Consider the following 25,078-nt stretch of genomic DNA (forward strand, 5'->3'; position numbering starts at 1 on the left):
CTCAGATGTATGATTTTTGTACACTTTTTAAAATCAGACTCAGACTTGTTGTCTTTATCATCCTCTTGACCTGACATTTTTTCTTTCCAGACCTAATTACCTGTTTAGACAACGCAAGTCACTTTTCTGAACCAGAATTCAAGTAAGACTGTTTTAACAACATTCTCCTCCTCCTCTCTACTGAAGTCACTGTAATGCTTCTTGTTCACTCTGTTACTTATACCTGATGCATCTTGAAAGCTGGCTGTCCAGAAGACTTAAGAAACAAAGTAATTAGGATTAGAGCTGAATAATTTTGACATTTGCGCTCCTTCTTCCTCCCTCTCTCCCATTTTGTTACCTTATGTGCGGTATGCGGTAGAATCTCATTAATTTGCACAAACACATAGAAGCTGTTAGAGTATCTTATTCCCATAGAAGGAATATTGCTTTTACAAACATGTATTATAGCATGTATGCACCTTAAATACTGAAATTCATATTACAGTTCTCAAAGGAACACTGAACTGTGAAATGGCTTAAAAAATGACAAACCCATCTCACAGTTTGATGTGAATTAATGAGGTTCTGTAGAGACATAAAATGCTGTTATTTCTGATAAAGGAAACATGGTCATTTCCCTGTTTTCTCCTTCCCCACTTCCATATAAAGTAAGGGCAGTGTTTAAAGCTGCAGACTATTATGAAGTCTGTAAACTTAATGTTTTGGAGAGCTTAAGTCCTGGCATCATGAAACCTTTCAAGGTGCAACCTTTGCATTTCTCTTTCATTTTCCCAAGCTCCAAAACAGGGCTCTTATTGTAGGGTTCTGCCCTTACTCGACATGTGCTGCAGTCTGCAGATCCCACCACTTCCATGGGACCTGCAGCATCTTTCAGTTATTGAATTGCAGTGAAAAATGTTGACAGTTCACTTTTGAATCTTTAAGATTTAATAGTTTCTGTATGCGCAGTATAAAATAGCACTAGAATGTGAACGTGGGCTTGCACCAGAGGTGCAGATGTCTTTCCACGAGATAGTGGTATAAATTAAATTTGGTCGTTCTTTTATGATCAAAGCATTGCCAGAAGCTATTATAACATAGCATTACTTTTCAGATGCACTATTTAAAAAAATGCAGAATGTGTAGATATAGAAGTCTTAATTCATAAAATAAATTTACAAATATTGGTACTTATACATGTGTTTGCTTTATTCATTTACTACATTCAAACTGGAACTGTCTGTTTCAGCTGAGATATTTTTTAACTGTCTTCTCAAAGGCCTGTTCTCCTGTTGTGTACTTCTCTTCCTGAATATGTTTTTGTCTGTTTTGATATCTGTCTTGAATTAGGATATATTATCGCATAGTGGTATATGAATGATAACATAGTGTATTGCAAATCAAAAAATACTGCCTCCTTTAAAAAAAATTTTATGAAAATTTTTATTAATATCTTGACTTGATATTTTTTTCTCTTCCAGTAAGTATTGTCCAGCTGGATGTGTGATTCCTTTTGCTGATATTTCTGGGACTATTCCCCATGGATACAGAGATGTAAGTAAACTTAATAATATGGGCTCATGTGAATTTTGGTAAAAATGCGTATATGATTGAAATTATAGGTATCTGCATTAGCTCTGCTGCCTTGGTTCTGGAAGCTGTACCCCTTAAAGTGAATAGCGTGCTACTAACTTTTTGCACAGCTGCTAAATGTCTGGCTCTTCAGATGCGGCCACTTCCAAGAAGTGGCGTAGCATACTAGAGACTCAAACATTTTTGCAAAGTCTGCTGAGAAAGGTGGATCACCAAAATATTCTTTCATGCTTCCCATTCTGTTTTTGTTGGCTTTCTCAAGTGCGTAAAGGTCACGTTTATAAAGAAAAAGCCAGTTTTTTAATGGTGTCCTCTAATTTCTGACGCCCTAATACCTCTCTACACAAAGCCTGTCTGTGATTGTTTAATTTATTATCACAAAATGAGATATAAAATACACTCAGCAGTTATAAAATTGGTTACAAAACAAAACAGGAGAGTTAGTATTGTAAAATGAATAGTTTTATAAACTGGCAGGTAACACCTTTAGAAATGTTCTGTTTACTTAGAACTCTGCAAATGCAAATTTTTGCCACTACTTTTCAGATGTAAGCTTTTGTAACTGAATTAACATATCTGCCATAGGACTGGAAGTTGTTTGCTCTGTTTATTTTTAAGCAATTATCATTTTGCTATTAAATTAATTAAATTAAACCTATGTGTCTACTTGTCTGAAAATATTATTTTAATAAGCAGTTAGCTTGAGTACAAATGAAAGACAAAATAAAAATTTTAGTAAGCCAGGATTTTTAATATTTAACATGAACTGATTTTCTTTTCTCAAATATCTGTTAATCCTAGGCCCAGATGCAATACTGCCACCGCATATGATATATGTGCTGGCCCACAGTGACTCCTCCCTAAGTGGCAGTCAGATAATTGTTGTGCCTATCAATAAGATGAAGTCGATTCTCTGCCTAACAGGTTTGCAGCATCTGTAGGAGTTCTGCTTGTTGGGAGTTTTTTCTCGAAATCTGGAAAAACTTGTTTCTGTGGAAGAAAAAGGAAGTTTGGGGAAACAAATCCTCTGGGACTTTCTCTTTGCATACTTTATTGCTCTGAATAGAAGGCAGAGAATTTCCCAGAAATCAAGTTGTGGAGAAGGAAACAAAATTGTCCTTCACTTTAGACAAAGTTTCAGGTAGAGATTTCGCTTGCAGGCCTTTCTAATGATCTGAGCTGCTTGCTGGTTTAAAAATACCCTAAACCTTGATTCATTTGTGTGTGATCCTGACGCCCACAAGCGTTGGGGACTTGGAGCGCTCATTGCTGACATCTTCTGGTGTGCGGGGAGGAGACCTCCACCAACTGCAGAATCCCTTGCTCTTTCCAAGCAGAAGTAGGAAGGGAAGGGGAGCTGAATGGATGAGCCAGACCTAATTACATTTATTGGGAATCCTTTGGGATATTTTGGGGATGGGGAACAGAGAGGAGAATTACCTTTGGAAAAGTCTCGGCAAGCAGTTCTTTTCCCCAGACATAGGGCCATCCTGGGCTGCTGCACCATGCAATTGTTTCTCAAGGAGCCACAGTGGAGAAGGTTGTTCTGTTTTTGAAGTAATATGAGAAAGAAATGCATCCATGAAGTCTCCCGTTTGTAAAATGGACCTGCTGATTTCCCTCTAAACAAACTGAAGTATTGTGGTGAGGCTGAATAGCAGCCAGTGGACTGGTTGGTAGAGCAGTGCAGCAAACATGCCTAGCAGTAAGAGCTAGCAGCAGACATGGTTTGGGGCAGGAACTATTAAATGAAAATCTGCAGTTGCCATCTGTTGTTTACTGGCTTGGGTAAGTCAGGGCTGGGATACCCCAGTAGTAATAAAAAGCTAAATATGGCTACTGGAAGGTATGTGGGGGATACCCAGATGGCCCTTCACAGATAACTCAATCCTGCTAGAGCTTTTAAAATTCTTCTGGTTGGCACCAGTCCTGGTGTGAGCGAGGGGCCTCAGAGTCACTGTGTATCTCTGTGTACTCCAGTGCTGCACAGTGCAGGAGTGCCTGATAACAGCTGTGTATCTCCCTGCTGCGCTGCGGGTAGCCACAATCCTCCGGGAAACGCGGTGCAGGCAGTGCAGGGACACCCCTGTGATTCTGCGCAGTCACCCGTCGCAGGGACAGGTGCAAAGCGAGGGCTACTAAGCCTTTTTGTAACTGGACCGTCTCTCTGCTCCTCGGCACACGACTTCTCTGCCAAGCCTGTTTGGGCCGGAAGGACTTGCTTTCGCGCTGGAGAAGGCCTCCTGGGCTAGTTTTGGTCCAGGAGGCAGCAGAGCTCGTTCTGTGCTGTGATCGAATGCCTTGGAGTAGTGAGCCACTTCTGCTCTCTGTGGCACAGCTAGCTGGCAAGCCAGGGAAACCAGTCATAGATGACTGAGTGTTAAATGATGTTTTATTCTGTTGTGAGCCTATTTAAGCTTGTTTAATTTGTGGAGAAATGTTGGAGAAAATAATGCTGCAGTAGTGCTTAAAATATATTCTTTTTTTTTTTGCTATTTTTGCTCTAGCCTTGTTATAGGTTTGAGGGCCTGTTCTAAAACACTTAAAGATTAAGCAGTAAACGTTGACTTGCAGGGTTAAGTCTGTCTTTTGTCTGGGCAGAAAAAGTGCAAGTGTGACTATACCACGTGTGTTAGCAGATCTGGACTAACAATCTTCTGGGGGAGAAGGGAGGAACAGGGTGTCCTGCAAAAAGGCTTTGAGTGACTGATCTCAACTGGCGTGTACAACATAGGTAATAGGAATCCTTCGAACAAATTTTATTCACATATTATTGTGCATTTATATGGGTCAGAATGGTTATACCATGTTCAACTGTGAGTTAAAACAAGAAATACAACCCATCAGCTAAACTTCGGAAAATCAGCAATGCATCAGTCCTTAATCATGAGATAATGAATTTTCAGTGTGCTTTCTATTAAAAGATTTTCTGTGTATGTATGCACTGTGCTTCTGTTGTCTGGTGTAAAAGATCTTTGTAAGGTGAAAATCAGTACCTGACTTCTTCAGACTTGTTCACCTTGCTGTTTGCTTATGCCTATCTGACCATAGGTGCTACATTCCAGGTACGTCTGGGCTAGGTAGCAGTGAAATGTAAAAGCTGCATATTGTGTTTTTATAAATTCCATAATAAAACGAAGATAAATAGTTTCTAAATAACAGGAACACAATTAAATAAGAACAGTTTCTTTATGGAATAATAAGAACAAAGACTATGACTGCACAATTTAGTATTAACAATATACAATGTACAGTGTAGTATTTATTTATAATTATTTATTTACAATGTAGTATTACATTTTTCTTCTTCCCTCTTCAAGTCCTCATCACTTTGCATGGCTGGTGTTCATGCAGGCGTTGTGTCAAATACTCTGGGTGGCCAAATTAATGTTGTAATCAGCAAAGGCATTCCGTATTATGAAGGCTCTCTGGCTAACAATGTCACGTCAAAAGTGTAAGTGTATTTCTTATGTCCTCCTTACCTTTAGCATTGTAGACCTTGGCAACATCTGATCTTGGGAGTCATTTCAATTAGTGGAGCTGCCTGTTCCATGGGCAGATTCTGTTCTGTAAGGTCCTCATGTTGCTCTCTTGCTGTGGTATGATTAGCAGTTTGTTTGTTTGTTTGTTTTTTTAACCTCTAGACCATAAAGATTCATCTACAAGGAGTTTTATCTTCCAAAATACAGGTGTGAGCATCAACTCTGAACTGTCTGTGGAAAACAATAATTTGAATGCAACTTACAGTCCAGTTTCTTTTTCCTAGTTTGTCATTCCTAGCTCATTTTTTATTTTAATGATACTCTCATTCCCTTTCTATAAAAAGAAGGGAAAAACAGATATATAAGGTGGATAATATTTTTCTCGTAGAACTTTGAATTTCACAGGATAGTACTGCACAGTGCTAATCTTGTCTTCTTGTCAGAACAATGTGCATGGAATCTTTTTGAGGGAAAAGGGGGAGAGGACGTTTGTTTTTTTTCCAAACCTGTAGTGTAGTCCAATCCGAAATGTAGGAATTATTCAGCACTGTATCCCTGTCTTTTTTAGGAAACCCTAAAAAAAAAAAAAAAAAAGGCGGTAAGTAATAACTGCTGTGTTTTGGTAGTGACACTGGTGTTAGGAATCTGATACACAAAGGTCACTTGCCCTTGGTCATCTCTACTAAATTAGAGTGCAGTTTTGTCCTGAGAGTCCTGACATGAGGTTGGGGAGCTCAGTCAGTGTTAGGAACAGGCTGTGTGCATTTGTGGGGAAACTTACTTTGGGAAATGGTTAGATGAAATCTGAATAATGAGTAACAGATTCTTGGGGATTTTGGAAATATCAATACATCATATTTTGGAGATGGTGGAAATTTCTGAGGGTTTGAATACAATGTTTTTGGAAAATCAAAAGCTTGAATTTTTTTTCCCTTGGTCTTTCTCCAAAATTGAAGCATAAGAGCTTTAGTTGAAATACAGGAACTTCCAAAACAGCGCTTGCATTCCAATTAATATATTGTTGTTTCCATGGTAGCTGCGTGTGGATGTTTGGAAGAAGGATATTGTGCAAGGGAAATCAGTGTAACTTGACATTTTATCTCAGAAGCCCCAGGAATGAAAGTGATCTAAGGAGACTGATTCTTGTTTCTATTGTTAGCTTAACTTAAGCGAAGCATTTTAATGAACCTCTTATATATTTTGCTGGGTGGATGTTTGTTTGAAAGCCTTTAATACGGATCGTATCTCTCAACTAGATTTCAGGTGAAAAGGGATTTGCATTTAAAGTGCTGCAACTTGGTAATGGGAAGTGTTACTTTAACCATGACGCAGTGCTTATTTGGGCATATGTGCATAGGTTTCAATGGCAAAGAGATAAGAAAAATAAATGAGGAACAGTGTGTTTCAGTTTTGCCCACTGCCTACCACAAAACCCAGCTTCTTTTGTTCTCTGTAGGGGACCATTATCTACGAGTCTCTTCACATTTAAGACAAGCGGTAAGCATGATCACATGTACTACACGTTGTTATTTTTGTACAAATATTCTGAGTAGAAATAAGTGTGCATGTGTTTTATTTCTTAATTTTTGTCCTGGTTAGTGAGTTTTCTTTTATGGCATTCCTCAGTAATGTATATATTTTTAATTTACTGGCTTGTTTTGATGACTAGTTTGCCCAGTGCTTCATGTATACATAAACGAATACAGTATTTAATACTTAAGTTTGATGATTTTATTCAACTGCTTATAGTCAGATACCTGTTTGTTGTGCTAAGTTAATGCTCTCCCTGTATATATTTAAGACATTTTAAAATCTGCTTTCTCAGGCATATGGAATGGTTGTCCTGCCAGTTGTCTTTTAAAATCTTTTCCTGCTTACTAGTATGTAGTAAGCTTTGCTCATCTGCAGAAAGATTCTTTCATGTTTTGTTCTTGTATTATTATCTGGTTTAAAGTGACTTTACTTCCATACTTTAAATGCACTGGTAAAGCAGAGTTTGGCACATACTAGTTGCTCTTTTTTTGTAACAACAGTGTATTCTAGGGTGTTTTTTTTTCTTTCTGTTTTTGCTCTGTACAGTTTCTTTGTTATCTCTTAGGAAAGCTAGCAGAAAAGCCAAAATGATTCCTCAACTTCCTTTTTCCTCTCTTACATTTTTTTTCACCTGTACTTGTGTTCTTTGTGATTTTTCTTGGTTGCCATCTTGTTTTGCAATTGTGTATCACGTTGCTACTCAGTATAACGTGTTGCCCCTTTTTAAAGCTTTACTACTTTCCATGGTTTTATTTTGAATTGATTATCGTCTTTCCAGATGAATTAGCTGTAGTTTTTTAAAAGGAAACTAGCTTTTCTATAGATGGCTTTAAATGTCATCTTTGAGTGAATGTTAGAAATACCATGAAAATAGTGGCTTTTCCTTAGTCCCGTAACTACTGCCATTTTAATAACAATCCCCCCAAAAATTTAACAAAAGCAGTGGGTAAGGATAATGTAAATATGGAAAATCATATACATTGCTCCCCCCCCAAAGTAAACAAATGCGTTGCCTAATGTATCAGTAAAGGTCAGTCATGCTGCATGGGGAGATAAAGGCAGGAAGCTGATGAGTTTGAGTGTTTTGAGATGAAAATTAATACAACTGAGCAAAAATTAGAAAATATAATGCACATAATATTCCAGTAATCTCTCTCCCAGACCTCTGCAAGAGCTGGAACAAGGAATTGCATGTCTGGTAACCTTATGACTAGAGAGAGTATTAAACAGCGATCAGGGAACTACAGACACATTAGTTGGTCGGGGTGGGGGGGTTGTCTTCAAAATGCGTTCTGATAATACTTACAAAAGTAATTAAATGGCCTGGAAATATGAAGAAATAGGACAAAATGGCATATGGCTTTTCCCAAAGGCCCACTGTGAAAGCTAACATCTTTTTCTGATAACTAATTTTTCAACAAGGGAAGTGCTGATCTAGGTTATCTGGATTTCAGTGAAACATTTGAGAAATTACTGAATAAGCTAGAGACAAGATGTAGATTAAAATGTGTGTAGTTGGGTGGGTCAGAAGTTAGCTGAAGGACAAAAAGAGCTGTGTATTGTGCTTAAATGAGGATTATCTGACTGTGGTGAAGTTACTAGCGCAGTTCTTCCAGAGGAGTTGATTGCATGACTTGGCACGAAAGGAAGGAGTGTGTTACTAATGTCAGAGGTGTGGTCAGCACAGAGGAAGATGAAACTTTTGTACAGGAAGACCTGACTGACTTGGAGACTCAAGTAACAGAAATTAGTGGAAGAGTCATAGAGCAAAAAGTACTAGGTCAGGTACCTAGAGACAGAGGCGTTTCTGCTGAAAACTGGCAGCACTTAGGTGGAAATGAGAGACGATGAAAAGGATTCAGGTTTGTGGTCACAGCATATATAGTGAAGTGCTAATGTGATCCTACACTGTAGCAGTCAGAGTAGAGACAGGGAAGTCTTAATGCCATCACCAGAGACACTGGCAGGGCCTTGCTGGAATACGCCTGCAGGCTCTGCCCCTGTGGTTCGCTCAGTGCAGGCCTGGTATGGAGAAGGGTGGGTGCCTGCAGGGAGAGGGGCAGCTCCCGCAGCAGAAGGGAAGCGAGGCCGGGGCAGACAGGCCGTCCAACTGAAGGCAAACATTGCTCTCTACCGATATGTCCAGGGAATACACGTCAGAGAGGGGAGCCCCACTGGCACTGCAGAACACAATTTGTATAAGAGCAAATGGCTATCTGCTCACCACAGAGAGATTTAGCCAGGATTTTAGGAGATGTTTTCTAGCCATCAGAGGACTATGATGTGGGAAGAAACTTTTGGTAATAATGGTGACAAAAATTACAATTAATTTCCAGGAGGTTTGAGCTGAAGGGCAGGATTATGACATGGCTTTCTACATATGTTTTACTGTATTGTTTGAACTAACATTGTGATACTGAGGCAGGGTTAATAAAGAAATTTATATAGGCACAAAAAGGAATCAATGACCAAGTGGTTCCCCAACCCTGCACCAACCATGTGATAGACTTTTACACCATGGCAGCTTCCCCAGGGCTTCTGTTCTAGTGCTGAGTGTGGGCGGCAAGTGAGAGAATACCCACATGAGTCCCGGGCAAGCGAAAAATCATTTAATATTGAAGACCAGAAGTTTGGTTCCAGCATCACTGGAAGAAAGCAGGAGAGAGCAAGAGAGTTTTGTCAGTAGTGTTGTTATAGAATGAATTTAGATGTCAGTTTGTAACATTTGCACGCCAAGTTTTAAACTCTGAGCAAATAAAATCATTGTGTAACCTTGATTTTCTTCACCTCTTTCATTGCTCAGGTTGCTATGGGACACTGGGGATGGAATCTGGAGTAATCCCTGATGCCCAGATTACAGCATCGTCTATTCTTGAGTGGTCTGACCAACTGGGACAAGAGAACATTTGGAAACCTGAGAATGCCAGACTGAAAAGGCCTGGGCCTCCTTGGGCTGCTTTTTTGAGTGATGAGCATCAGTGGTTGCAGATAGACTTGAATAAGGAAAAGAGAATAACAGGTAAGTGAACCTGGTGTGGCTTTTAATTTGAAAAACAGAAGGTAGGCTGCTAACATCTTTTTTCCAGTGCTGGGTTCTGGATAAAATCCACGTAATTTTTAATTGCCATTACAGCAAGGTTGGTTCCATGTCCTAGCCAATATACCGAAAAGCCTAGAATCAGTGGTGAACAGCTTGAGTTTCATAGTAGAAAGCACACTTTTCATCAGAATTTGTTGAAGTGATTCCTGTGTTTTTTACTGGAGCCTTGAGGCTTCCCTGTTCCTGCTGATTGTCTCCTTGGAGCTGCAAACCTATATCCAGTTCAGCTCAGTCCACTAGTACCTCTGATACAAGTATCCTGACTCATGCTTCTAGATTTCCCTAGTGCCCTTCATGGCAAGCAGTGAATCCAGCAGTGGAGATGGGAGCAGTTAACTGCAACTGTGCGATAAGCAGAGGAAAGAATAAACTGGCTGGCAGCTTCCCCTTCATCTCACTGCGTGAAGTGAACTTGGATTGCAAGCTGGGGTGGTGGGTTTCCCCAGCAGAGTCCATTGTATTTTCCCTGAGCAAACGGACCAAAGGATGCAGACTGATGCAGCCAGAATCTGGGCTGGACTCTGCTGTCGCTCCCCAAGACTGTATTGGCCCATCCATTGTGATTTAGTAGCTGTGTGTGTTTGGAGAGGCAGCTGGATGCACTGTTTTCCCTGGCACTCTGGATGGTTTGCCTCACACTTTCAGGTTGGGTGAGTGTATGGTTGCCTATTGCAGTTGATGGCAGCATGGCTCATGCCAAGTAGTGAAGCACTGAGGCACTTATATTCACTTCAGGGATAGCCTCAAAAGAGACTATCTGAAAACAAACCGAGGGGTAGTGCAGCTATTGTACCCTCTGTGCTAACATTAGTGTTTCCTATTTTGATTAAATCATTCAGAGCTGTTTCCCCATTTTTAATGGTCATGTTTGCAACCCAATTTAAGTCAAAATTTAGAGTGCTTTTTAAAGTGCTGGCTTTAAGCCTGTTCTGAAGCATCCTCCTTTGATCAGTTTGGGTTTGTCTCCCTCAAATGCAGGAATTGCTGTAATCTCAGCTGCACTCCCTGCTGCAGCAGCTGGGCTTCCTGTCATTATGCAGCTCAGGTTTACTAGTACCCACTGCTGTCATGTCCCCAGGGAGTATTTGGATTTTTACATTACTACTTTAATTCCTGTGCTGATAACCTTCTATAAAACACCTTTCTTGTACGAGTCTCTCAGTGATACTGAAGTGCCTGCTTTAGGAAGCTACAGTTCTGTTAAAGGTGCTTCTAGGTTGTCAGTGCAAAAGCAGGGAAGAGTGGCATTATCTTTGCAACTGCAGGCCAGAAGTGGGCCATGGACCATCAAGAAGTGGGGAAAAGTTCTTAGGAAAGTTGTATCATGAGAACTAAAATATAAAAGTAAAAAAATGATTTATGAAGTTTCAGTCACTGTAGGCATTGCAGATCCTGATGTCTTGTATAAACTTTTCCAAATATAACTGGACTAGTGGAAACCTTCATCTTCACAGGTATTATAACCACTGGGTCAACCTTACCTGAGTACTACTATTATGTGTCAGCCTACAGAATTTTATACAGCGATGATGCACAGAAATGGACAGTGTACAGAGAACCTGGCATTGATAAAGATAAGGTAAAAATACCACACATTTTCTAGGTATGTTCTATACAGATTTCAAAATTGTAAATATGACCAATTTTGGTATGGTGAGAAAATGCTAAATAACTACTTTTCAGGGTAATTTGAATCATAAACAGCATTTATATGGAAGGAAGTCTGAAAATGTGCAAATATGTAAGGATTTGAAGAACAGTTTTGAAATGCAGAGATGACTATTTGGAGAAGGGAATATTCTTTACAAGAAGCTTCTGTTGCCAGTAGTAGGCTGCTTGGTACTGCATCCCTTGCAGAATAATCAGACTTCTTTCAAAATAGGTTTTATTTTTCAAAACTAAGATTTCTGATTCTCATAATCTTCTGGACATAATATAGATACTTAGGGAGTTATATAATTTCCTCCTTTTATAATTTTTCTGTTAATAGTGCTTTATTTGACAAAATACTGGTGAGTTTCTTACTTGGTATAATGGAAGACTCTCCTTGCAGAGGGGAATTTTGTTTAAAAAAAAAAAAATACAGTGCTATCTTCAGATTCCAAATGCTTACTTGCCTCAAGAAAAATTACCTAATGTTAGCAACAAGATAATCTCATTCTCTCTGTGTTTAAAATTTCTCAGAACTTAATACATAGTAAAAATGAGAAGACTAATGCACTACCTGTTCTTCCCAGTGGTTCACATCAGATTTTGTTAAAAAATGATGGGATTCTTGCTAACCTCACTGGAACTAGAATTTTCTCCATTTTCTTAAAATTCTTAGATGTAATTTGTATTACTTTCATAGGCCTGTGGTATCATATACAAATGGAACAGAAAAGCTAGTTCATTTAGGATCCTTTGTCAGTTGATCTCATTAAATCAGTGTCTTTCATTTTCAGACTTCCTAGTTAAGATATATTTGGTTTTCTTGGTCTATGCAGCTACTGAGGGAGCTTGCAGATGTCAACCACTAAAAAGCACTTGGCATGCTTTCCCTCCATAAAAATTCCTAGTCCACTTTGCTCCTTTTTAGAAAGATAAAAGCAGAGTGAGTCTTAAGAAGGGTAAATCTTAAGCCATACTTGATTCTCTTCTGTTTACAATGGATTAAAAGTGTTTCCAGGTGGGGTATGACAATTGTTTCCACTCTGTCTCCCTCCTTCAAGTTTGCTTCCAGATTCTCTCTCTCTCTTGTGGTCATAAGGCAAACATCTTACAAACAGTATTCTGCAAGGAGCTACCTGTTTCTCCCCAGTCCCCATTCCTGCAGACGGTACCCAACTCGTAGATTAAGCCACAGAGCGTCCTGCCAGCAGATGAAATAAGGAACTAAAACCTCTGCACTTGCTTGCAGTTCTTGCTAAGCAGGAGAGTGCTGGTGGCCAGTGCTGTAGTTAAGTTTCCCAAGTAGTTGTTTTAGCCGAGTTCCTAGCCAAATTTAGCAGTCTGAACTTCAGACTTCTGCCTGGGAAACTGGAGAGGATTTCAGGTGTTAAAAATACCTTTGCTGTTGGCATTTCCAACCCTCCTATTGATGAGGTGAGATGTAAAAGTATCTTGCTTGTTAAATTAAGAGATTTTTGACTGCTGGACATAATCACAGCAGGAAACCTTCCTGAAAGGAGGAGACATTGGTGACTGTCAGGATCGGTCCAGCTCCTTGAACCTACACATGAACTAACAGACTTTCTGAAGTATTCAAAAGAAAACAAAAACAACAACAAAAAACTTTTGCTAGCTTTTGAGTGCCCTCTTCTGGCCTTAAAGTAAAATCTTGGTTAGCTAGAGATTCCTAGATTCAGGCTTCATATTTAATATGATTATTTTCCTAAGAAACCTTTGCTGCTGTTGCATTATAGTCTGAACATATTCTTTTTCTTGCATGTTCATGAAGTGAAACAAAACGTGGAGCTTAATTATAGGCAACATTTTTTTTTTTGCACTGTTTATGTCATTATGTACAATGTATGAAGATGACTACATATCCAAAAAGTACCAGCTGTGAGGGAAAATATTGAAATGACACATGAAAAGGGGGATCAGTACAGTTAATCTTTAAGACTAGGACAGCAGAACTTTCCTCTGCCTGGCTTGATCTAATTTGTTATAACTTTGCTTTTAGATGCGTATGCACTTTTTTTTCCCCCTTTGAGTCTTACATAATTGCACACCAGACAAATCAGGAGTTACTATTCAGTTGTTTTCTGAAAAAAGATTAAAACTGACAAACAATGATTGTCTGTGTTGTTTAGGAGACTGGAAGCTTTTCTAATCATTTCCTGTCGTCCTCTTTGATGAAACTATCAATCACATAGAAGTGTGCTAGTACTCCTTTTCTTAACATTTTTACCTGTAAAACAGAAGAAAATGTTTGAATTGGGGAGAGATGACAGGTTGAAGTTGCTCTGTTGAAAAGATCTGTTTGACAGCACAGAGGCATTTGTAGGAAGTTTGAGTATAAATGGACTATGAAAGTGATTTCTCATCAATAAACTTGCACTGTTTTTATTGAGCTCAGAAGCAAATTTTTGTGCAAAAAACAAATGAACATGAAATACTGAAATGCATGCAAAGTTGAGTTAGTATCCTGATACTTGACATCGAAAACTTGGTCATAATAAAAGCCTGGAGTAAGGAATTACTGCCAACATTAATGATTCTGGTTGCCTTCACTCTTCCATGCTCATCCTTAGAAACCTGAAGTGAGACTGTCAGACAGTGTTGGGCAGCTCCTGGAAATCAGAGACAGGCTTGTAGATTTTCTATTTGACTTCTGCATTTGTTGCTAAAGTATTCGGATGCTGCTTGTGCCTCCTTTTAGTAGTGGCAACTGGCATGATACAGCACAAACAAGAATATAATACAGCAGTTTGGACTATGTAGGTCCTCTCAAAGATTCACCAATGTATTTTGCTTCTCATTTGCATCTTTATCAAAAGAAATAATCCCCTGGTGTAAGCTGTAGCTACTTGTCAGCATAAAAATAAAAAATAGTAATAAAGAAATCGCCTTTATATGTAGAAAAGTTGCTTTAAATTGGAACCTAGTGTTTTGTCTCTCTATTCTTGTGATGTATCATTAGATTGTGAATATTTGGACATGCAGGCTATTTTGTGGACTGCTTTGTATTACTCATTTATTTCCAAAATAACAGCCTAGACTTGCCCCACCATTTAATCTGTCTCCATTCTTTATAGGAGTATTTAAGCATAAGAAGAAGCTTAAATTCAGAGTACTTTTCAAAAACAGGATAAATGTCACAGAGAGCCATTTACTTGTAAAACTAAACTACAGTAAGTTGGGGAAGAATACAGACTATATGCTTTCAAGGCAGATAGCTTGCATTTCCCACCACTTTCAGTTGTACCTAGATTTTTAGTATCACAATTTTTGGTATCACGAATGGGTTAGCAGTTAGTTTGGTAGCATTATTTGGATACTTAAAAATAAAAATGCTGGTAACTAATTTGAGATGGAAAAAAAAAAAACCCAATGCAACTCCTACATGAAGTATTGCTTTTATATTTAAATTCCTTTTCTCTGCATAGCTAAATTGACTTATATGTTTATTTCATCAGTTAGTGCTTTCAAACATGAGGACAATTACTGACTATATAATGACAAACCAAAATTTTTGCACATAAGCAGTGCTCACAGGGCTTGTGTGTCTTTTGAGAGGGGAGACAGACACGTTGTGTATATCAGGAGCCCAGGCATGAATCCCTTAAGGGCCACTGGGGTTGTTCTGCTGGGGGTTTTGGCTTTTGACTTGCTGGTCTCCTGGAATAATTGTTTACTTTCAAACCTGTTGGATATTGCAGTCATTCTGTTAAAAGACTTTAAACTTTTACACAGGAAAGCAGTAACAAAAATATCTAATCTTGTAGATAAAGTATGAAACACCAATATGAATTGATCGGAAGTGCATTAAAACTCTTAACTGCTCAATTTTATGCAGACACTTCAGCTGTTGTGCAATACAATGACTGCACTTAGGAGTTGTAAGGGGCTCTAATATTTATCAAGTGGTCTGAGTGAGCAGAAAAATCCTAGGTGTTTATGATATTTACTTTTCAGGTTTGTGTAGGTAAGTGCCATAATTCTATACTATATAATTCTACTGCAGTGTTGAACATAATTTGCAAAATCTATACTGACATTTTAAAAATAAATGTGTCACTCATTCACTATGCCCCCTCTGCTGTGGTCTGTGTTGCGGTAAGATCCAAGAGCTGCGTTTGCAGCGCTGAAGCCCAACTGCTATGCGCTAACATGGAAAGACAATTCACTTCCGACCTAAAAGACATAATACTGAACCAGAGTCCTCCCAAAGAAAATAATGGAATGGTTTACTGGATGGAGTGTTTGGCCTAGTCTTCTATAGTGTTTTAAGCAGCTCAGTGAAAAATCTGTAGTTGGCCAGAAGTTTGCAGATGTGCTGGCTCTGCATCATACAGTGACTATCTGCTTGCTGTTTATAAATTTCAACCAGACAAAGCAATTCTGTATTGTCAAATGATGAGTTGTGTCTGAATAATACACCAACGACACTTTGGCTAGCAAGGAGTAGCAGTGACTGATCAGCTTTAGCTCCTTCTTTATGCAAATTCTGCTCTCTTTTCTTCCTGAACTGAATGGTTCCATGTGAGATTGTGAACTAGAGACCTTACATTCTTAACCCCAGTCCTTTTATTTTGCTTGCAGTTCAGTCCTTATAGAAAGCAACCACTAGAGGACAGTGTGATTACATACTTGACTTTGTCTCTTAATTCTTCCTAAAAAATACCATACCAATTCACAAAACAGACCATGCTTAAACTATTATGCTATGTGAAGGCACCAGTAATTCCTGCTTTTCCGTTGTCACAACTGCCTGTTATGTTTGAAGAATAAGTGGAAAATACCAAGACAGCACTGAGTTAAAATTATTTCTCAATGCTATTAGCATGCAGGATTTTTTTTGTAAAAGGTATAGCCTGGGTAGCATCAGTAGAATATGGCATGGTGCCCTTACATGAAATAAGGCAAGAGGTACCCCCCTGCCCCCCCTTTTTTTTTTTTTGCACAGGGCAGGGGGAGGGGAGATGTGCAACAGCACTGTTCTGGGGTGACATATTCTCAGGATTCTGCACTGCTTACTTTTGGTAAATAAAATACTAAAAGTGGTTGTACTTAGTATTAGATTTGTATAACATAGACTGTCTTTTTTTGTTTTGTTTTCTTTTCCAGATATTTCAAGGGAACACTGAATGTTACCAGGAAGTTCGCAATAATTTCATTCCACCTATTATTGCACGTTTTTTTAGGATTAACCCCTTAAAATGGCACCAGAAAATTGCAATGAAAGTGGAACTCCTAGGATGTCAGTTTAGTATAGGTAAGACAACTTAAAGCCTTTCAATTGTGCAAGACAAAATCTGTGAAGCAATAAAATATGTTGGTAAAGATTACTTTGTGGGTAGATTGTCAACGAGGGAAAAAATACAGTTCTTAGCTGAGCAATCCTTCTGTAACTGGTACTTCTGTGGGTTTTTTTTTTTAAGTTATGAGGCTTGTCCTGGAAAACATCCCCTTTAGGTGTAACAAGATAAGATAGAAAACAAGTGTTTCAAAAGACATCAGTCACTTGCTTTCCATGGTGTTTTTCCTGTTTTCTTCTTTTCCTCATCGCATAAACAAAAGCTTTAGAATAAAAACGGGTCCAGCTCTCTTTTCTTGAAAAGGAAACATGAAAAACTAGCACTTCAAATACCTTTAATACTTTTCTTCTAAAGGCCGTGCTCCAAAAATTACCATGCCGCCACCACCACCTCAGAACAACAATGACGACAAGAAGGACTTCAGTGATGACTTCATTCACTCAGTGAAGACTTCATTGCAGACAGATAAAACAACTTTCACACCTGAAATAAAAAACACCACAGTGACTCCCAGTGTAACCAAAGGTATCTAAACTTAAGCAGTAGAAGTTTGAGAACTCCTTATAGTACTTTACATATATTTAAGTGGTTCTTCTGAATTTAACTTTTCTCCACATATTGCTATAGCTATATGCTATAGCAAATGCTCACTTTTAAAATATTTATTGTTATATTAAAGATGCTTATGATAAAAATGTACAGTTGCATACTGCATGCAGAAAGAAAACCAGTTTTAGAAGAGATGTAAATACCAAGTGCCTGCTTTTAAAACTGTTGTTCAAACCAAGTTCAGCTTTTAATTTCCTTTTAATGGAAAATCTATTAAGTAAAGTTGCAACTTGGACTTCCCTTCGGAATTAATCAGAAGTAACCACTTTGTTATTTAATTTGACAATTTCTTAGGACAAAACACTTTTGACATAGCTAGTCTTTTACTGAACAATCATGTTGGCATGAACTTTGAAAAACACATCGCCTGGCAGCATCATGTCGTTTATCAAAGAAAATGGTCAGAAAGGGAGCAAGATCACTGCAAATACAGGCATTGATGAAGCATCCTTTGGAAGGCAGCAGACAGGATGGTCTAATGATGTCATGTGCAAACCCCGCATAGACTAATTGTGATTAATTATGACAGTACTGGAATACTTACTTCTTATAGGTGGGGCAAACCTAAGTGGTTGCCTATTCCTGGCCTCTTTTGCTTTTCTTTGTTCATAATGAACTATGTCTTTTTAATAGAAAAAATTCTGTTTATGTCAAAACAAACTTTGATTCTGATTAAAAAAAAAAAACTTACAAAAATACTGATTGTGCATATATGTAGAAGAGCTAGGTGTTAATGCATTGATGTTTAAACTGTACGAGCTAGGTGTTAATGCATTGATGTTTAAACTGTACGAGCATCCAACAGGGTAGCACAGCTGTGCTATAGCTATAGGTATGCTATAGCATATCCAGTGCGATAGATGCTATAAAACCATTTAGAAAATGACATGCTTTTTTCCAAGTAATTTTCAAACTAAAAACTGATTTATGAGGAGCTCTTCTGTCTTACACCACTTTGTTTAATGACTTTCAGATGTGGCATTGGCAGCAGTTCTGGTTCCAGTATTGGTGATGGTCTTCACTACTCTGATTCTTATCTTAGTTTGCACGTGGCATTGGAGAAACCGGTAAATGAATGGATTAATAGAAGTATTTTAAATGAATGTTAGTCTGGTGTGTGGGAATGAAATATTTGGCATGTATTACTATGGGAACTACATGGTCTGCATTTCTGGGAAGGCTTTTTTCAAAACTGTGTTCTGTTTGTGAGAAAATATTCATTTTAATAGCTAGCATGATAAAAACTGCTTCCTGTAACTATTTTCATTAAAAGTGCTTTTCCTGAACAGATTTTTCCAGTGGCAGCAGACTTGACCACCAGTTACAGCAAAAGGAACAGTTGCATCTTCTGATAAGCACACTAGCTAAAATACTCCCTTTTCTTTCTCTCATAGCAAGAAAAAAACTGAAGGCACTTATGATCTACCTTACTGGGATCGTGCAGGTAACAAAAATGGTTTTATAAAATCCTTTACTTGGCATTCTTGCTTTAAAATGTATTTCAAAGTGCAGTAACTTGGATATTTTCCACTAGCAAAAACTCTTCTCTAATGCTGGTTATCATAAATGTAGGGGTAGTAAATTCTGAATTTCCTTTCTGAGCAGACTTTACTCTTGGTTCTCTGAATTTTCTTCAGAAGTAAATGCCTTTTCTCCTGTCAGAGCTGCAGCTTTAGAATTCTTTTAGTAAACAAAGTTTAGAGCCTCTTAATTACAACAAGATGGGAAAAACTCATTTCTAAGGAATGTTTTTATATAGTTAATAATCAGTACCTGGTATTTTTTCTCCTGGAAAAAGCCTTTCATCTTGGCATACAGGTCTGTCAAATTTTATCTTTCTTCATTGCCCTATTAAGAGTGTGGGATTACTTGAATCCCCTTTTAGGTAGATTTTTCCATTCTTGCTCTCTTGTTCCCCGTTAACTTGGGATCAGACACTTCTGCAAAGCAGCGCTTATCAAGTGCCCTGAAAACTCTTAGGCTAGAGCTTAAAGACCTGGTGCAGCAGTTGGGTTCTTCCTGTCTATCTGACTATGCTTCATTTTTCTGTCCTCATTTTGGTAGTCCACATCTGTGCATTTGTTCACTGACAGTCTTAAGTGCACCTTATCCTTTAGGCAAGAAATCTTTTAATGATCTTATTTTTTTTATTTATTATATGTCCACTTCTGATAGGTCCCAGCATTGTTATATTAGAATGTTACAGTCAAAATATCCTGTATTTAAATGTTAATAATGGACATGCTGGATTTTTTTCCTGATTGTTTGAATATGAATGTTCAGTATGCAAGTCTGTTATAAAAGGGCACTGAAATTCAGCAAAATGCAATTTCAAAAAATGTTCTACTCTGTGGACCCTCTCTCTGACCCCTCTCACAGGTTACTTCAAATTTTGTTAAATGCTGTCCTTTTTTTTTTTTTTTTTTTTTTAATAAGCTGATTGGTGATGCAAAGACGTATAAGTGCTTTCTTTACCTGCTACTACAATATATAAGCTCAGTAGTATAAAAGACTTTCTTTTCAGTAGCTTAAAACACAGCACATACACGTTCTTACTTTTTTTTTTTTTTTTTAATCTATGTGAAGGGTGGTGGAAAGGAATGAAGCAGTTTCTCCCCACCAAATCAGCAGAACATGAAGAAACTCCTGTTCGCTATAGCAGCAGTGAAATTAGTCGCCTAAGACCAAGAGAAGTCCCAACAATGTTACAGACAGAGTCCGCAGGTACTTTTTATTATTGTTGTGGGGTACATAATATATATGCAATACCAAAAAAATCAGGAATTTTGGCTGCATGTTTATTTTGGCGAACAGGGCAGAAATTAATAGTTCTACTGATAAATACACTTCTTAAAATACAGGCTGTTTCAGATCTGTTCTCAGAGTACAATGGAATTATGTATTAATTTACTGATTATGTGCTATGGATAGACATTTTCGCAAGTAAATGCAATAACTCAGTTTCTTTGCTTGCACTTGTTTTTAAAACTCATGAAGGGCTGAATGTCTCTTTAGCCATATTTTCATGCACTGAAAATAATTTAATCACATCATATTTACACATAAATCTGTAATATATCACATGGCTTCCTGCAAAGATTGTATGAATTAAGCCATCCCTTCGATTTGGAAACTAAGAATTACTGATAATAGGAAGTGCCATTTACTTGGTGAACCAGTCATTAGAGGAAGATGACTGACTCTGCCTTTGGGTCTGTATTTACTCATTGATGGCAAAAATATGCAGACCTACAACATTCTGGCTTCAAGGCGGGCAGAATTGCTTCTTTTTTGGCTGCCAGCTTGTCTGTTTTTACCCAGCTATCCCATTTTCTCACTTCCAGCTTTTGTTATTCAGATTACCTGTCAAACTAAAACATCTCAGCAGACCATGTGCAAGCTTGCTTCCCCCCTGCCCCCGACCACATTTGAGCCAAAGCCAGCCAGGATAACTTCATTTAAATCAAATTTTCCAGGGAGCCAAGTTTCAAAAAAAGAGTTTGCTTTGAGGCAGATTCGCAACATGGGAAATTGCAGCTTACATGGGAAAAAGTGTTACAAACCTGAGAAATCAGAATCTCATAGCAGAAACTATCTAGCAGCTTGGAACTATTTTTTTCTGAAGCACCTGGCACTGGCAGACAGAGCCCACTTGTTTGAGCTAGGATAATAATTTCTGTGATACTGTTGATAGGATTTATTTAATGTGATGTCACTGTAAAAAAAAAAAAAAAATCCATTAAGTGCATTTGTATTTTGCTTTGTTGGGGCTTGCTACACAGAGTATGCTCAGCCACTGGTAGGGGGAATTGTCGGCACGCTCCATCAGAGATCAACCTTTAAACCAGAGGAAGGGAAAGAAGCAAGTTACGCTGATCTGGACCCTTACAATTCACCTGTACAAGAAGTTTATCATGCTTATGCTGAGCCACTGCCTATAACTGGACCAGAATATGCAACTCCAATAATCATGGACATGTCCAGTCACCCCAGCACACCTCTTGGCGTTTCTTCTATTTCCACCTTCAAAGCTGCAGGGAATCAAGCTCCTCCACTAGCAGGAACTTACAATAAACTCTTATCCAGGACAGACAGTTCCTCATCAGCTCAGGTGCTGTATGATACGCCGAAGGGGCAGCCGGGGCCAGGTGCTGCAGACGAGTTGGTGTACCAGGTACCACAGAGCATGTCCCATTCCACTGGGAGTAAGGACGAACTGAGTTAGCTCGTGAGTAATGTAGGACAACGGCAAAAGTGGCTTGTTTTTAAAAGCCATCTCCTTAAAGCTCATAGTTTCATTTTTTTAAATCACATTGTCTTAATATTATTTGTCTTAAATAATACAGTTGAACCAAAAAATATGTTATCAAAGTTCTGGGAAACCAGTAATTCTGCCTTTTCCTGAGGGTATACAATTACAGCTTGTCTCCTGAGAAACCATGGACTCTTTTACTACTGTACAATTGTCTGTCAGACATGAAAGAAGAACTTTTCAAGATTAACTAACTTCAGCATTTCATAGATGTGAATTATAAATTGGGAGAAACAGCTTAAAGTACGAAAGTCAGTAATACAGGTCTTGCTAATGGTACTCTTTCTTTAAAAAAACAAACAAAAAACCCCCCAAAAACCAAAAAAACAACACTCCTAAAATCTATATGTAAGCAGTATAGCTTCTAAAATTCATTTTCCCCTATAGAATAGCTGCACAACTTCGAACTTCCAAAAAAATACTGTTGGAACTGATGTCAAAAAAACCCATTAACTTCCTGGCAAAGTGGTCTCAGTGCTAATTTACATTATTCCCATTATTGGGAATCACCAGGTGTGTGTTCCTCATGCATGTCTCACACCATTTTTCTTATCTTTCTAAAACTAGAATCTGCTAGGTCTGTAGTTTTTCTCCTCCATCTGATCTTAAGCCACTAAGTCCTGTTGCTTTGCAGAGATGCAGTAGGCACAGACTAAGTCTTTTAAGGCAACTACAAGACAATTCCTTTAATATTTTCCCTAGTAAGTGAAGGCTACTCTGAATAGTGTCTGCCTTGAACTCAAACCTCCCCCAAGTGGTCAGTCTGCAAGAAGCTTCCAGGTGTTCAAGGTGACCGAGTCTGAGAGCTTTTTCCCCCCCAAAGTATCTATTGTTGTGTGTTTTAAGATGTAAGCATATACAAAGAAAGATATGTATATACTTTTGTGCGTGCATAAGGAAGCACACAAATATTCTAATGGTGCATAAAGTTGGTGTTATACATGCATTTAGCACATATGGTACATTTTAGCACAATTGGAAAACTTGGCCCTAGGGCTTTTTTTATGATTGTTCCTTATTAGAAGTATAAAAGATTCCAAAACCTTTGCGAGAGATGCAGCTTATTTCAGAGTGTATCAATTTCAGAAGCATTTAATTGAATATATAACCTTTGAACGTTCCAGTTTTCTCTACTATGAAAACATTGCAGTCTTCTATTTGAGATAACATAGACTAGTTTTATTTAGGTAATCACCTAATGAAAACAATTTGGATGTCATATTTGACATTTTTTATCTTGTTAGAAAGAAAGCACAGCCTTTTTAATATAGTAGAAGAGCTCTTAAAGCCATTTTTATTGTAACAGCACTCTTGGGAGGATGCTGAATTAACTTACAAATGTGAAAACCCCTAGTTATACATTAGCCCAGTTTTATGGACTTTTACTGTTGTGGTTTTTTTGTTTTGTTTTTTTTTCCCCCCTCCGTGATGTAATTCAAGTGAGCCTTGTTTATTGCCCATGGTCCATGTACTGGATGGATAACATCCAAATAGAAACTAAAATATTGTTAAAAATTACTACCATTACATGCTGATACTAATACAGTGTTCTAACTTACCACTTGAAAATTTGTTTGCACAGAAGCTGTAACACTGGTAATGCAATATTATTTGTGGCCTATTCAACATCTAGAATATGTTATTACATACACTGTACTGCTTTAAAGCCTACTTCTACAATTTTGTTCACCATGAGAGTGATTCTTTAAGAATTGGGTGTCTAATGCCTGAAGGTGAATACGGAAGTAAGGGTTGGTATACAAGACCAATTCATGAAAAGGAAATTCCTGCATATAGTTCTATCTTTTGATACTATTGCAACTTATTCTGCTTGATAAAGCTAGTCTGCAAGCTTTGTAGTTTTGCTTAATGTTAAGAATGTTCTTACCCATCAGTAGCAACTATGACTATGAAATTAACCGAGCTGATTTTATTTGAAAAGAGTGGAAGGGTTATTCCTTTGCATCAAGATGTGACATACTGATTCCAGCCAAGTGAAGAAACTTCCGCAGTCTCAAACCATACCAGTTTAGGCTAATCTGCCATAAAAATAAATGGATGTGTTCAAGGCAGTGAAAATAATACTCTTGGAAACCTGCATTTAATTTTTACTGTAGGCCAGGTATGATGTAACTTAGAGGTATACCGTAAGCCAAAATGGCATGAGAATTAAACAGTTCCTCTACAGTGGACTGGGTTATTTTGAAGCAACTTTAATACAGTTTCATTATCTGAACAGTGTGAGCAGTTGATGGAAATGGCTGTTTAAGAATGTAAGTTCTTTTTATGAAAGAAGTTGGTCTTGTATTTTGCTCCCTGCTTTCAACTTTGAACATTTTATCTGCTAGGGGTAAGGAGATAAGGCTGAATATGTAAAAGTTGGGTATAAAACGTATGCTACAAACTACTAAACATTGATTTGCAAATGTAAGCTGCATATGACACACCTAAGATCAGCATTTTCCTACGTACAATACAAGCAGAGGTACATTAATGAGGCTCTTTCTTTTACATATAAAGAAATATGGATATAAAATGCATTTCAATCTTGTTTGGAATAAAAATGGCTTGACTATTCTCCCAGTATGTACATTCTTACCTCAGCATGTATTGTAGTTGCTCAGTATTTGTATATGTTGCTAGAAATTAGATTGTATAAATAGTGAGGGTTTTTTTAATGTATGTTAAAGTATTTTAAATAAATTGTACATACATATTATGCTCCATATCTTTGTATTTCTTAAAACACCTACTTTAATTAATTTGTAGTTTGGAAACGCAAGGGCAATATTTATCAGTTAACATACTTCAATGGGGGTTATACCCTACCTCGAAGAGGGACACTGTACTGTTTGCTGTGACATTAGTGCTGGTAGTAGGCGTACATAGCAGCCACCCAGAGAAGACTGATTCCTCCCTCCCCCATCTCACCTAACACTAGAACTAGTAAAAAGACACTTACCAGAACTCCTCCTAGCTGGAGTCTGCTGGACGGACAAGTGGTATTTAGAGGCAAGACCTTCCCCGGAGTTACCTGCGGGCTCTGGAGTCCTGCATGAGGAGGGGCTGAGGCACAGCACTAGCAGCTGCCCCCTCTGGTGCTGTAATGAGGCAGGCAGGCTTTGGTCCAGTGTAATGCATGGCTCAGTTGCAGTGACCACCAGACCTCCCCACCTTGGTCAGCCTATCATCTCTGTACTGGCAGAGGGGCTGCTGGTTTAGTTTTTAATCAGACCACAGTGATTTTCCACATCCAGAAAATGTTGCTTTTGTTTTCAAAGCCTTCCACTTCTTCATCTTAATTCTTTCTTGCACTACAGAGATGCTCCTAAAGTTAGAAAAACACAATTACTCCTTTCTTGCAAATAAGGGGAGGTTAAAATTGGATCCTAAATGGTTTAGTCTGGTGCTTGGCAAATGAAACATTCTTGTAACATTACAAGCAGCTTGGTCTTCAGAATATGAACAGCAGCATGTTTGCAAGCTTCTCTGCATTATTTGA

The 25,078-nt window shown here is 38.1% G+C and overlaps 1 protein-coding gene across 1 annotated transcript in view; it reads left to right on the forward strand.

The window, feature by feature from the left end:
* Positions 1 to 24,246, forward strand: part of DCBLD2 (discoidin, CUB and LCCL domain containing 2) — a 47,866-nt gene extending 23,620 nt beyond the window's left edge. The window contains exons 4-15 of the mRNA XM_026076760.1: positions 91 to 142; positions 1,464 to 1,536; positions 4,896 to 5,029; positions 6,514 to 6,554; positions 9,394 to 9,609; positions 11,145 to 11,269; positions 16,465 to 16,612; positions 17,010 to 17,180; positions 18,238 to 18,331; positions 18,659 to 18,708; positions 19,851 to 19,988; positions 21,047 to 24,246. Of these exons, the coding sequence (XP_025932545.1) occupies positions 91 to 142; positions 1,464 to 1,536; positions 4,896 to 5,029; positions 6,514 to 6,554; positions 9,394 to 9,609; positions 11,145 to 11,269; positions 16,465 to 16,612; positions 17,010 to 17,180; positions 18,238 to 18,331; positions 18,659 to 18,708; positions 19,851 to 19,988; positions 21,047 to 21,489 (1,685 nt within the window). The 3' untranslated portion in view covers positions 21,490 to 24,246. The remainder of the gene's footprint in view (positions 1 to 90; positions 143 to 1,463; positions 1,537 to 4,895; positions 5,030 to 6,513; positions 6,555 to 9,393; positions 9,610 to 11,144; positions 11,270 to 16,464; positions 16,613 to 17,009; positions 17,181 to 18,237; positions 18,332 to 18,658; positions 18,709 to 19,850; positions 19,989 to 21,046) is intronic.
* The last annotated feature ends 832 nt before the right edge of the window (positions 24,247 to 25,078 follow it).

Source organism: Apteryx rowi, unplaced genomic scaffold (assembly GCF_003343035.1).
Source record: "Apteryx rowi isolate R43461 unplaced genomic scaffold, aptRow1 scaffold_439, whole genome shotgun sequence".
Lineage (NCBI taxonomy): Eukaryota > Metazoa > Chordata > Aves > Apterygiformes > Apterygidae > Apteryx > Apteryx rowi.